A 14,949-nucleotide genomic window follows, 5' to 3' on the forward strand; every position below is an offset into this window, starting at 1 on the left:
GCTGCAGCTCAAAGCAGTGTGCCTCCATCGATAGAGACATGGAGAAAGAAAACCTGATGAACAACTTTTTTAGCAGGTTTGACCACCTTAACCCATTTTCACCCTCACCTCAGAGTACTGCACCCTCCACCCATCCTTCTGCTGATACCAGCATAGGAGAGAGACAGAGAGACTGTGCATGAGAGGACAGAGCCAACTATAATTCCTTAGAAGGCTGTCGTCCATCAACATCATCTACGCAGTGGTGTGCTGGGGAGGCAGCATAAAGAAGAGGGACGCTGCATGTCTGGACAAACTAGTGAGGAAGGCAGTCTCTATTCTAGGCACGGAATTGGACAGCTTGACATGTGTCAGAGCGACGGGTGCGGAGCAGGCTTCTGTTAATCATGGAGAATCCACTGCTTCCACCGAACACTATCATCACAGACAGAGGTGCAGCTTTAGCAACAGATTGCTGTCACTGTCCTGCTCCACTGACAGACTGAGATCATCCCATTTATTTTTGTGATTTTGAGTTTAATTAGTGTAGGTCAGGGGGCTTTTCGTATATTTTCTTATTTTACAATATAAACCTTGAAGTAGTAGTAGTTTATTTATATAGCGCCCTTCACAGACAAAAAGGTCACAGAGCGTTGAACAGCAAATACAGAACAAATACAAACAGTTGAAACAAAAACAAACAAAACCAACAAACAAACTGGAACTATTCAGCACTGATTAAAAGCTTGCTTAAAAAGAAATGTTTTTAGTTGTTTTTTTAAAGAATCAACAGACTCAACTCCACGCAGACCACAAGGCAGGCTATTCCAGTGTCTTGGTGCCACAGACTGAAAGGCACGATCCCCACGGGTTTTTAGGTGAGTGCGTGGGACAATGTGAAGACCCTGTTGCCCAGATCTTAGAGTCCGGCAAGCTGTATGGCGTTGGAGCAGGCTGGTTAGGTACTCAGGAGCTTGTCCATGCAAAGCCTTGAAAGTAAGTACCAAAACTTTAAAATGAATTCTGTAAAACACTGGGAGCCATTGCAGTGTGTACAGAATGGGAGTGATATGATCCTTCTGGCTAGCGTGAGTTAGGAGCCTAGCAGCTGCATTTTGAACTAACTGAAGGCGTGAGAGAGAGAGAGGACTTGCTCAAACCTGTAAAGAGAGCATTACAGTAATCAAGCCTTGAGGAAATAACAGAATGAACAAGCAACTCCAATTCTGATTTTGAAACAACATTTTAGTTTTGAAAGATTTCTTAAATGAAAGAAACATGAGTGGCTGACTGACCTTACATATTCATCAAGTGTCAGGGACTGGTCAAAAATAACCCCCAGGTTACGTAGACTCGACTTAACAGGACAGACAGAAGAAAATTTTAAACTGATCTCAGAATTGAAAAAGAGGAGGAGCAACAATTAGTACCTCAGATTTTCCTGAATTCAACTGCAGGTAATTACTACTGAGCCAGTCGTTAACCTGACACAGACAATCAACTAAAGTGACCAAAGTATTTATTTGGTTAAGCTGAACAAGATTTCAAGCCTGATATTGACAAACTGGTTACTAACAAGAGATGTCAAGTGTCGGGACAAAAGAAATAAACCTCACACTGTAAGACTCCTATATAAGCAATGAATATAATGAATATAATAATATAAGGACCTAGCTAAGAGGCTAAGACTCTAATTTACGCTGTTGTATGGCGATTGTATGGAAATAAGTTTTCAGTATTGGAAAGAAAGCTACAGTAACTTTGTATAATAGTAGAATAGTATTTGTTACAGTGTGGCCCGCTGATGCACGTATGGCAGTCGAAGTGGCCCACCAATGGTAGCGAGTTTGACATGCCTGGCTAAAACACATGATCTGGAGTAGTGGTCGGCAGGACAAACAAAGCAAATTACCTGTAGAATCTAATCTGATTGTGCGAGTTTGGGTTTTGCTCTGAATACTATGAATTCCTTCTCATCATAAACACATGCATGGTTAAATAATTAACAACTCTAAATTGGCATTGTATGAGTGAGTGGGTGTGTTTAAGTGTATCTGACAATGGATTATGGTCCATAGAGAGTTAATTCCTGTCTTATGCCCAGTCTTGCACAAATCAATGATATACAATCATATGAAAAAAAGTTTGTGAACACGTCTTAATTCATTGGCTTTTTGTTTATCATTGACTGAGCTTTCAAAGTAGCAACTTTCTTTTAATATACGACATGCCTTTTGGAAACTGTATTTCAGCAGTGACATTAAGTTTATGGTATTAACAGAAAATATGCAAAATGCATCATAAAATTATACAGGTGCATAAATTTGGGCACCCCAACAGAGATTACATCAATACTTAATTGAGCCTCCTTTTGCAAGTATAACAGCCTCTATGCGCCTCCTATAGCCTTTGACAAGTGTCTGGATTCTGGATGGATGTATTTTTTACCAGTCTTCCATACAAAATCTCTACAGTTTAGTTAAATTTGATGGCTGCCGAACACCCCATAGATTTTCGATGAAATTCAAGTCAGGGGGCTATGATGGCCATTCCAGAACATTGTACTTCTCCCTCTACATGAGTTCCTTTGTAGATTTCAAACTGTGTTTTGGGTCATTGTCCTGTTGGAATATCCAACCACTGCATAACTTCAACTTTGTGACCGATGCTTGAACATTATCCTGAAGAATTTGTTGATATTTGGTTGAATTCATCCAACCCTCGACTTTAATAAGGGCCTCAGTCCCTGAACTAGCCACACAGCATGTTGGAACCTCCACCAAATATGACAGTAGGTAGCAGGTGTTTTTCTTGGAATTCTTTTTTCTTGGTGTTCTTCTTCCACTATGCAAAGCGCTTTTCTTTATAACCAAATAACTCAATTTTTGTCTCAACAGTCCAAAGCACTTTGTTCCAAAATTAATCTGGCTTGTCTAAATGAGCATTTGCATACAACAATCGACTTTGTGACGTGAGTGCAGAAAGGGCTTTTGTCATCACCCTGCCATACAGATGTCCTTGGTGCAAATTGCGCTGAATTGCAGAACGATGTACAGATACACCATCTGCAGCAAGATGTTCTTGCAGGTGTTTTGAGGTGATCTGTGGGTTGTCTGTAACCATTCTCTCAATCCTGCGCATATGCTGCTCCTGTAATTTTTCTTGGCCTGCCAATCCTGGGTTTAATAGCAACCGTGCCTGTGGCCTTCCATTTCCCCGATTACATTCCTTACAGTTGAAACTGACTGTTTAAACCTCCGAGATAGCTTTTTGTAGCCTTCCCCTAAATCATGATATTGAACAATCTTTGTTTTCAGATCTTTTGAAAGTTGCTTTGAGGATCCCATGCTGTCACTCTTCAGAGGAGAGGCAAAGGGATGCACAACCTTTCTCATGATTGAACACACCTGTCTATGAAGTTCAAGTCTTAATGAGCTAATCCAATCAATTTGGAGCTGCAAGTAATGAGTATTGAGCAGTTACAAGCATTCAAATCAACAAAATTACAAGAGTACCCACATTTTTGCAAAGCCAGTTTTTCACATTTAGTTTAATTTCATACAACTAAATACTGCTTCACTAAAAAACTTTGTCCGGAAAACACTCCAGTACTCAGATGTTCTTAGGAAATGAGACATACCACGGTTATTTTTTTTTTTTTTGTTGCAAGTAGAGTAAATTATGCAAATTATGTAGCTTTTTCATAGGACGGTATACTCAAAACGTTAATACACATGTGAAAACCAATGTAGTTCATATGAAAACCAATAGTACACAAATAAACCAATATAGTACACATGTAAATCAAAATTTTATGCTTGCAAACTTTAGTAAAATGTCCATAAACCAATAGTATGAATGAGTAAAGGAAATACATTAAATGGGGGGAAAAAGTGGTTTACAGTCCATTTGGGTCCAATAGGGTAGCCCCATGCACATCTGAATTTAGAACGCATTTGAATGTATGAAAAAAAAAAAAAAAACTCTCCCCACTAAACTTTCTCTTACTCAAAACTCAACTGCATTACTTACAAGTGGTAATCAAAGGACAAAAGGTATAAAGTGAATATGTGTATTGGCTGCACGGGCTAGCGCAGGTCTGAAAGAGAAATGGAATCAGGAGGCAGCCTAGGTTACATAAAATTATCTAAGGTCAACACCAGGAAGGCTGGAATCAAATAAACAAAGACTAGAACAAGAAACAACTGTTAGTCAATATTTGAAACGAGAGATAAAAAGCAGGAATTTACTTACATTTTAGCACACTTTGCACAGTAAGTCGAAGATCTTGGTCAAAGAGACAGAATAGTTTGTAAACAGGAATCAATTTTAGATTTAAACTAGCCGATTACCCAGTGACTTCGCTCACTGAGTGCAAGGTAAAAAAATAAAATGTAGTATATAAATTATTAAACAGTAAAACATTAACATGTCAGAACCACCATTGGGCAACAATGGAGTGCTTATGGGTAAAGTACATTTTAAAGGCGCTATAACACAACAGGTAAGTAGCATTAACAGCAGCTTAAATGTATTTGGATCATCTCTCAGTAGCACATCCCTTGTGAAAGGCGCTACACGATCGTTGTGGTATATAAATTATATTGTCTATGCGATCCTGCAAATTTCTGCCTGACAAACTTGCACTACATGCCTGTGATTTAATTGAAAAATTATTCTGAGAAATGTGGACGCTGCCCTTCCGTGCTTAATGGGCAGAAGGTCCAAACAATTCCCAAGTCCAAAACTTAACATGAACAGGTCAGTACATCTCCTTAGATGTAAACACCCCATCATCTTAAAAGAATTCATCACAAAAGCAACCTTGAATGTTGCGGGGTTTTAGTGACCTGAACTCACCTTAAGGGACAGTAAGTAGTCGCGCAGCACAATTTACAAAGAGAGTTTTGCTTCGATTGCATCGATCACACTCATTCACAAAGATTTACAGTCTCCCAGGAGCCGAGGGGGACTAAGTGTCACAAACAGTACAAAAAGAGAGGGCGGCACCCAAAACTGCGAAGCTCTCGACCCAACGGAGCAGCCAGACATTCCGCACCTCCCAGTGTCCACTTTGCTCTCACGACCCCTTGCCGCAGAAGGCGGTGTTGTCTTCACATTGTTTACAGGTCGGCGCAGTTAAAAAGTAGAAAGACGCAAAGCTGTTTTCCTCAACTCTTCTATCAAGTACTGCCAATTAAAAAAAAAAGTTGTAATGTGGCAGTTTCCGCAACATTAACGTGGGCGAATAAAAATTTTTCTGACAGAACGCGCCTGGCGGCAGACAGCTCAACACTGGAGTCCAGAGAGGAGGGCTGAGAGGGGGCGACGCGGGGCGCACTTCTATGGGATAGATCAGTGTGTTTGTGTTTCTTTTCAATATTAGTAAAATATCCATCCATCCTTCCATAAATAACTTGGCCAATCAGGAAATATATAACACTGACCTTTTTACCTTTGACCTGGTGATGTTAAGCGGCATACACTTCTGTTTCACCTCTCCTAGAAACGCTATAATAACTCTATACCAACACATTTCATTTAAGTCCCCCCGCCCAAAGACCAAGATTTTTTTTAAAACCTTGATTTAAAAATATTTAAAACAAGAGTCTGATCAAGACAACATTTTTCACTGAGAAGCAATCTTTATTGTGACTGTTTATTGCAAACAGAATTGTTATATGAAAGATATTACTCAAAGTAAATATCAGAATTTTAACACTAGATTGATCTGTCATCCAGAGATAGCTGGCAATTTTACACTTAAAAACTTGCAGAAATCAATAAAATAGATTAACACTACAATTACATATTTCACAGAAATAAACACTTCTTTAAGCATACTGAAGTTTGATGCAAGATGCACACAGTGAAGAATAATCACCCATAAGCTCAGTGACCATGCACTTGCTTGTTAATACATATAGACTGCTTTTCCAAAAAGCCAATTACATGGTTCTGGCATATCAAAAATGGCTACAGCCCTCCTAAGATTCTCAGTTTTACAGAGAATGGTGTGATAAATGAGAAACAACTTTTGAGTGGCACTTCAGAAACTCAAACAAAAATGTGTTCTTAATGAGACAGGTAGGAGGACAATATCAAGACTTGTTCAAGCCAACAAACCAAACACAGAACTCAAAGAACAGCACCATAAAGCTGTGGTTTCCATTTAGAGATTGCCTTCTGTGTTTGTGCCTTAGCAGGAGAAGACTACACTAGGATGCCCTTACAGTATGAGACCCAAGAACAGTTAAAGGTGAAGTCTGACAAATCTTAATTTTTTCTGCAATATGCAGATGACAGAATTACAATTTGGTGTAAATAAATAAATCCATAGATTCACTGTATAATGTGTTTAAAGCAAAAGGTTGGGGGTAATAGTGTAATGGTTGGGCAATGTTTCCTTTGTATAGATTATGAATTATAACACTTAAATGTAATTTGTATGATACAGCATGTGTAAACATTATTACTCACCATACATATCCATTTATTGTCAGAGACTATCCTGTTTCAAATCTATGCTTCCAGCAAGGTAATTTGGCATAACGTAAAACATGCATCTCATTTTGGTTCCAGGACTGACACACTGATTTCAGATTATTAACCACCAGCACAAATCTCAGTGCAACTGGGTGCCTTTGATATGAGGTGAAACAGCAGATTCATGGTACAAACTGCATGAGGGAATCGAGTCAGCATGCACTAAAAATATTTTCTGCAACTTGCAGATTTGAAGAATCTTGTCCCTAAGAAGGCAAAAGCCTTCAAAGCATAAAGTGGGTCCCATACAATGCAAAAATATAGTAGATGTGTACTGTGTTTAAATAAGTGCTGCTTCTCACTTAAACTTGCTCTAAATTCAAGCATTTCATCCTGTTAACTTCAATACAACTGTCAGCTGCACTGAACTGACTTTTTAAAATTATTTTCACTACTGAGACTATTTGCTGATTCTGAAGAATCTGGTGTGACAAAAGACGACCATAGAAATGCATATTTCTGGTTCAAAGTAAATGTAGTAGTACTTGTTTTGATAAAGGACCACCAAGTATATAAAAAGAGCCTCTTTAAGGAATGGTGAAATCCAAATGGAATTAATCTTGCAAGACACAAGACAAGATAGTCTGCAGCTAACCAAAACAAATGCTTGAAAAGGCAGCTACAAAGACAAAATCAGCCATAAGACACACATAAATTAATGGCTTTAAGAAAGATAAATCGATCTACACTAGAAATCTTAACTACAAATATATTTTGCCATCATCAACAAGAAACATTTGGTTTTTACCAGTTAGAGGGGTTAGAAGGGATTTTTTTTGGTATGCCAAATCCATAGAGTTTTTTTCTTTTCTTGCAAATGTTAATTTGTATATTGGCAAATTCTGACAAGGTAGAAACCTGACAGATTCGGAATGGTGAATTTAATAAATAGGTGGGGTCATTTTTTAGGGTACAGAACTGTTCTGTATGCATACAGTAGTGTACCGCAAGCTTCTGCATCCAGAAATATTCATAGTTGAAAAATCAAAAGAAGCAGAGCCAAAGAAACAAGATTACCCCAAAACCTAAATATTTGTTAACACACCCTCTATCTCCAACTTAGTAGGGAAGCAGGAAATTTTGAAAGTTACAAAAATGACATGTCTGTGCAAGGCAATTATCCAGAAAGCTGGATAAATAAGTTGTTAAATAATTACAAATAAAGATAAAATGGGTTACTAGTTCATAACAAACACAATTCACTGAATTCACAAGTCAGGCACTAAAGCAGTCAAATTAATTGAGTAAGTGTATTGTCTGCTACAGCATTACAGAGGGAATTACTAAGATAAATATTCATAAAGAATCAAAAGTACACAACAAGCCTTACCAATTCTCCATGAAAGAAAGCAAGAAAAAAAAATCCAAGCTACTGAAGGCATATTAAAAAACTTAAAATAATTTCTGTATTTTTTTCCCCAATATGGCATTTTCGTTTGGCAAATATCAAATACTGAGCACATTACTAAATAATATTGAGGTGGTTTTTTGATTTGTATAGCTTACTGAAATGTAGCTGGCAAGTTTGAATGGAATGTACAATCCTGCCCAAGTTAGCTCATTTTATACAAATCTGAATTATGTTTCTGTATCCTTTTTTGCATTGTTGATGCAAAAAAATAAATAAATAAATAATATGGTGACCCACGGCTTCACGCTTTTCTCCCTACCCAACTACATAAACAATGGGCTAAATCCTTGACTTTTACACCACAAAATAAGCAGTAAAAACTTTATATTGGCAAAACAGAGATCCATCCATATAAATGTGCGAGAGGTATTATTAATGTTTGATCAAAATAAGTGGAATGTAAAACATAAATTAAGTGTGTGTAAATATGTTGTTTAGGAACAAACAGATCTGCTACATCAAGTACATCATCATTACCTTTACACAGCATTCAAGATAGTCACTCTTAAATATGATCCTCATAAGCAAAATCATATTATGCAATCAATCACTCCTAGTCAATACCTGAAAATGAAGCGTGCCAATTCAGTGCACAAAGAATGATCCATTAGTTATGCTATTGTTCTTTAGGAGACTGTAGAGCTGCTTGGTCAGAGAGTGCTAAAGAAGAATACAATAAATCAGCAATTAGTAAAGTACAGTTTGGTTTGATTTTTGGAAAGAAACATCGGATATGACCTTTATTGGGAGAACAATGCAGGTAAAATACAGGATGGTGAAAGCTTTGAAGTGGAAACAAAGGTTTCACTAAGCACTTATCAAGAGGAAGTTGCTGTTCATGATTATGGTAGAGGTAATAGTCGGAGATGCGTAATAAACTTCAAAAAAAAAAAAAAAAGTCTTGATCTTCATAGATTGCATAAAGTAATCAATATTGAAGTAGACCCAAACACAGAGGGACTCTGAAAGTGAATGTAAGAGGCAAGAGTGATACAATGTTAGGGAATGAAAGCATGAAAGAGGGGAGTAACTAGCTCTCGACTGTGTGAAATAAAGCGTAACTAGAGCAAGTTGTTAATAATAATTCATTTTATTTATATGAATAGGGGCATTCTTCATCCATTTTAAGTGTGTGAGAGTGGAGTTGCCTGTTGATGTGGTCCACTAAGCATAAAAACGTACATGTCAATGTGAATTTATTTATATAGCACATTTAAAACAACATAGTAATGCTGTGGCCAAAGTGCTTTACAATAATAGAATTAAAGAAAAACTATTTATATAAAACAAATAGTACTAAAATATATGAACATAAATTAAGATACATAATAATTAGAAATGTTATATAATCACAAAGAGGAAACCATCAGTATTACAGAAGGTCACGGAATGCAAGTGAATAGAAGTGAGTTTTTAATCTTGTTTTAAACAGTTCAATTGTAGACGACTCCTTTATGTAGTGAGGTAAAGAGTTCCACGGGTGAGGGGCAGCAGCTGCAAAAGCCCTGTCCCCCTTGGTTTTACATTTGGTACGAGGGGCAACCAGACACAGCTGACCAGAAGATCTAAGCACTCTGGATGGCTGGTGTAAAACACACAATTCAGATAAATAGGCAGGAGCGAGCCCATGTAAAGATTTAAAAATAAGCAACAAGATTTTAAAATCAATTCGAAAACTGACAGGCAGCCAGTGTAAAGAAGCTAAAATAGGAGAAACAGTCAGACTTTCTTGCCCAACCAGAAAGCGAGCGGCAGCATTTTGGACTAGCTGTAACCTACATAATGGCAATAGGTTGTTTCTAAAGAAAGTAAGGAAGAATAGGCATTGAGGGTTATATAGAACAAGCTGAAATGCTTGAAGTATAAATTAGTTGTGTGACATATTTATTCTCAACATTGAATTCTTATAAATATAGTACATAATTATTAATAGACTAATTGGCAGAAGAACGCAGGATAAAATAAAGAAAGAAAACCTTCCTGGGTAAAAAGCACACACTACTGCTGTCCCGTCTTATTTTATTCAACTATCACTCCTGCACTGACAAGCTGTGATTTTGATTCAAACGGCCTATACCAATTACAGCACTCCAGGATGCTTTCTGCATTTCTGAAATCAGAGGATGTACACCTGTGAGAGAAGCACATTACAATAGGTTTGAAAAAGTCTTAAGCAGTACAAAATACAAGAGCCAATATATTGTCAATTTAAAAGGTTCATAATAAAATTACTACTACATCAAAATTAAAAATAGGAAAGGTTTAAGGTTTCTTTATTTAGTCATGTTTACACAAGAAAACATGAAATTTGCCTTCTCTGTTGCATCTAATAACAGACAGAATGAAATACAACAGACAAATAGAAACAAAGGTTAAGGTAAGGCAGTTAGATAATACATATTTACACAATGTGTAAATGGAAATGTGCACAAATGGAGCCAGGCAGTTAAAACATGTAAAAACTAGAAAGGAATCCATATGCAAACAAAAAACTGTAAACAGACAAAGAAACTTGAACACTGCATATTAGTATATCTCCGTTTGTTTACTTAGTGTTCCAGGTGTGATAAAGCAGTGTGAAGAGCAAATGAGACAGCATCCTCAGTTGACCTGCTTGCCCTGTAAATGAACTGAATTGGTCCAGAGAGGTGGGGATGTTGTCCTTAATGTGTCTGAGGACCAGTCACTCAAAGCACTTCATAAAAATATGGGCCAAGGCCTGCCACATGCTTCGGGAGTCAGAGCTGCTAAAATACTCCTTAATTTTTGCTTTGTAGCAGTGCTTTGTCTCCTTACTGCCTTTCCTCAGATAGGATCCAACTATTTTGTAGGCATCTGGGTCTTCTATACGGAAAGAAATGTCACAGGCCTTCAATAGTTCTTAGACCTCCCTGTTCATCCAGGGTTTCCTATTAGAGAAAGTACAGATACTCTTAGTAATAGTGACATTTATCCTATATTAACTTCTACATGGACAGACAGAGGAGGCACAGGCATTTAATGCTGTGTGATTGTCCTTTGTAGCTGCCTGTTTGAACAGTTCCCAATTGGGATCATCAAAGCAGTCCAGTAATTCAATCATGGCTCCTTCAGGCCAGACCCTGACTGTTTGCACATCAGGCTTTGTCTTGACGATAAAGGATTTGTATACTGGTGTCAAGAACAAAGAAATGTGATCAGATTGGCCGAGGTTGGTTTGGGGAGTTTGGGGATGGAGAGGTTAATACTGTATAAGCATTCCCTATATTGGATTATATGTGATCCAGCATATTATTTCCTCTTGTTCGGAAATCAAGAGACTGATAAAATTCAGAGAGCACAGTTTTAATGTTGGCATGATCAAAATTACCCACTAAAATAAACATCTGGATGAATATTTTGCAGACCATTCATAGCATGGTGTAGATCAGTCAATGCAAGCTTGACAGCTTGTGGAAGGATATAAACTTGAGGTGAGGAACAGAACTGTAAATTCCTTCAGTAATATATCAAATCAAACTGTTTGAGAATCTCTAATCAACCAAAAGAGGGGACACCACCTAAATCACAGGCTCTGTAGGAGGCAAACAAAGGAATAAGAAAAGGCCAAAAGTTGGGAGCAAGTTCAATGCTCTGGGTACTCACCATCTGACTCTGGACAAGCTTTACCATTAACTTCCACCTTTCAATATTCGGGTCAGATAACTGCCTGATGTGTGCTACAGAAAATTTCAGTTAAAAGCAATTTATTTAAGAAAGATTTACATAAAGTAAAACAGGATCTTAGGATGGAATAATCATTTCCCAAGAGATCAACAGTGTTTTTGTGGCAATTTTATTAATTTTCCACAGTTTATCCAGGACCAGGTCCTGGAGACAACAGTCTTAAAGAGGCCCACATAACCTTTCCTTCAATCATACTTGCCAAGTTATACAGTTGGATCCCAATGCATTCCCAGACTACTTGGAAGATAATCTTCCCAGCGAGCCCGGGGGGTCTGCTCCCAGTTGGTCAAGCCTGTAATATCTCCAAAGGGAGGCATCCGGGAGCCATCATTAGACACGTGAACCACTTCAATTGGCTTTTTTGCAGAGAAACCATTTCAGCCACTTGTACCTAGATTTCATGCTCTCTTTCATTATTCTAAGCTCAGGACTATACTTTAGTGTACGAATATAGATTGACTGGTAAATCGAGAGCTGTCCCTTCTGATTCATCATCTTCTTCATCACTATGGTTAGAGAATAGAGGATCTTATATTATTCCCAAAAGAAAGAGGACATTAATGATATAACTTCCAGTATTTAAACACTAGAATCCCTGAAACCTACGAAAAAACTTGTAATCCCAGCCCACCTTAAATCCCTTTGCACCTCTCCAATCAACATTTTTTGTTTTGTAAATGTGTCGATTAGCACAAGCAGTCTGCTATCCCATCCTTCCACCACCACAGAAAGGGCAAAAAGCTCTCCCAGCTCAAGCCTTGTTTGGGAGTGAGGTACCTGGTGATGTATAGGGTAAATATATCATTATTTGGAACACCTGCATTTCATGTGTGTACCATGTCTACAATGATCTAAGTAAGTGTAGGATTACAGGAAATGTAAGAAATGTTGTACACAAACCTAAAAGACACTTTTTTCATGTTTTAGTACTAACAATATTTTGACAAGAAGTTTATAATGTGTGAAGACTGAAGTCCAAATATCAAATAAACACTTTCACAAAAGGTACAAGGATAACAAAACAAGTGCGTTTTTATTCATGAATGTAACCAAAGAAAAATAAATCAGGATAGTGTACGACATTGGAACGACTGCTTTGGTGGTACAGCGGGTAGGAGCTGCTGACTTAACAGGTCGCGGGTTCGATCTTGGCCACTTCCCAGAATTAACATTTTGAGTAGTGCGCTGCTCTTATTGTTACTACAGAGAGGGAGTACAACTTTAAAAATGCGAATTACTCTGCAACGCATGCATGTATCATCATGCAACAAGGTTCAAAATATTCCTTATTTAACGAAGAATTGATTCTGTGTCATAAAGAGGCGGGCACTATAGTGGGCGCCGCTACGGCCATCTAGCCCCAGACACCAACCCTGCAGAGTAGCAAAAGCAAGCATGCAGCATACTGTACCACAAAGAATGTTCATTGTGAAGACCTACATGGTCACCGGGTCAGCAAAACAGTGTCAGAGGGAATATTTGAAAAAATTTGAGGGAGAAACCCGCCTACCTTCAAAACCATCACAAAATTGGCCATAAAGTTGGAGGCGACGAGAAGCCTGGTTGATCATCATTCTGGAGAACGGCCTCGGATGTCGGAGTTGTTACGGACCGTTTAAAAAATTCCCCAAAAAATTAAGCCATACCGCATCACATCTGATCACGAGTTGAAAGCGCCAGATCTTCAGAAATGCGTGACATACTGCCAATGGTTCCTTCTATTTTTTCCCCTAAATGCAATACTGAATGCGTGGTTTCATCTCTCTGGTTACGTAAACTCACAAAACACCCGTATATGGGCCTCGCAAAATCCCCATGTCTTGCACGAGGCTCCCTTACATGGTCAGAAGATCGGAGTGTGGTACGCGATTTTTCGTTCTCTGATCGTTGGTCCAATTTTCTTTGAAGAGACTGAACACCGATCAATACTTGTCGATATTTGACGAATTTGTGAAACAACTGGACGACTACGAACTTCAAAAAGGTTACTTCCAACAGGACAGGGCAACGTGCCATACCTCTCATGCCAGTATGGAAGAGATCCGATCGTTTTTTGGAGACAGGGTGATCTCGAAAGGTTTGTGGCCACCTCGATCGCCTGATTTAACTACACCAGATTTTTTTTCTATGGGGATATTTAAAGGGCAAGGTTTATGCAAGCAAACCCAGGAACATCAAACAACTGAAAGCAAACTTTGAGCGTGAAATTGCTGCCATCGACTGACATGTTGCAGAGGACATTCTCAAATATGGCGCATCGCGTTTCCTTGTGCGCGGATGTTGGGGGAGGACATTTTCAGCACCTTTTGTAATGTGGACTTGTTTTCCACTAAATACAGGTATGTTCAGTTCTTACAGCTCGCCTTTAAGTTCACGCGTTTGTGAGTAATTCGCATTTTTAAAGTTGTACTCCCGAGTGGGACACCCTGTATTATACAATAAAAACATACATTTGATTTGAGTCTGTAACAGCCGGTGTAAATGAATAGTACTTGTAAAGATTAGCTTTATTTTTATTATTCAGTTTTATTCTCTTAGTCGGATTCACTTTCCCACCGATTTGGCACTGCTGTTTACAAATAAAGATGTGCTAACACAGAGGAAACTCAGATGAGGATTCTACATCTGAGAAATCCAAATTTCTTCAGAGAAATTTCCATTTCATATGATTCAAAGGCTTTTCTTCTTCAAGTAAAAATATGCTTAAAGGTTCAGACTAGGGCTGCAACAATTAGTCGATGTAATCAACGACGTCAACTACATAAAAATCGTCAACCTTTCATAAACAGAGCCTTCAATCACAAAGAACCACATTGGTTTTTGTAACTGCAATGCACTACATGAATGTCTGGGGCAGTATCGTTTGTCAAGACTGCACACAATCCTACCAACAAAGAACGTCTGAGGAGAAGAAGAATGTTGAGGAAAATAAACATGGTTGCAATGGCGAGTCGGATAGAGTAAGGGGAAGGAGATGGAAAAAAAAAAAAATTGAGACAGAAACTTTATAAAAAGTGTGGGAGCACTTCACTGAAAAAGAAAAAAAAAGTTTAATGCAGATTATGTAAAGCGGAGCTTTCTTTTCATGGCAGCACCATCGCGATGCATAAGCATCTGAAACGAAAGCATCCTGGAGATGTGATGCTGCCGTCTCTTGAGAATTTATGCTGCCACTGTTAGTTAGGGTCAGATCAGGAGGGAGAGCGTGAATGAGACCGAGAAAATAAAAGTAAAAAAGCTAACTTTTACAAGTAACAAATTTACACCTGATCTGTTTGTTTTCAAATAATATTGCATTAGTGCGATGA

At 38.1% G+C, this 14,949-nt stretch overlaps 1 protein-coding gene across 7 annotated transcripts in view; it reads right to left on the reverse strand.

The window, feature by feature from the left end:
* The window catches only part of LOC120529409 (myosin VIIA and Rab interacting protein), a 544,611-nt gene that overhangs the window by 451,899 nt on the left and 77,763 nt on the right, over positions 1–14,949 (reverse strand). Inside the window, exon 1 of one of the 7 annotated variants that reach the window (XM_039753186.1) lies at positions 8,501–8,581. The exons of the other annotated variants lie outside the window; for them this stretch is intronic. Coding sequence (XP_039609120.1) covers positions 8,501–8,544 — 44 coding nt within the window. The 5' untranslated portion in view covers positions 8,545–8,581. Of the gene's footprint in view, positions 1–8,500; positions 8,582–14,949 lie in introns of those variants that run through there. 7 annotated transcript variants of the gene reach the window in all.

Source organism: Polypterus senegalus, chromosome 5, assembly GCF_016835505.1.
Source record: "Polypterus senegalus isolate Bchr_013 chromosome 5, ASM1683550v1, whole genome shotgun sequence".
Lineage (NCBI taxonomy): Eukaryota > Metazoa > Chordata > Cladistia > Polypteriformes > Polypteridae > Polypterus > Polypterus senegalus.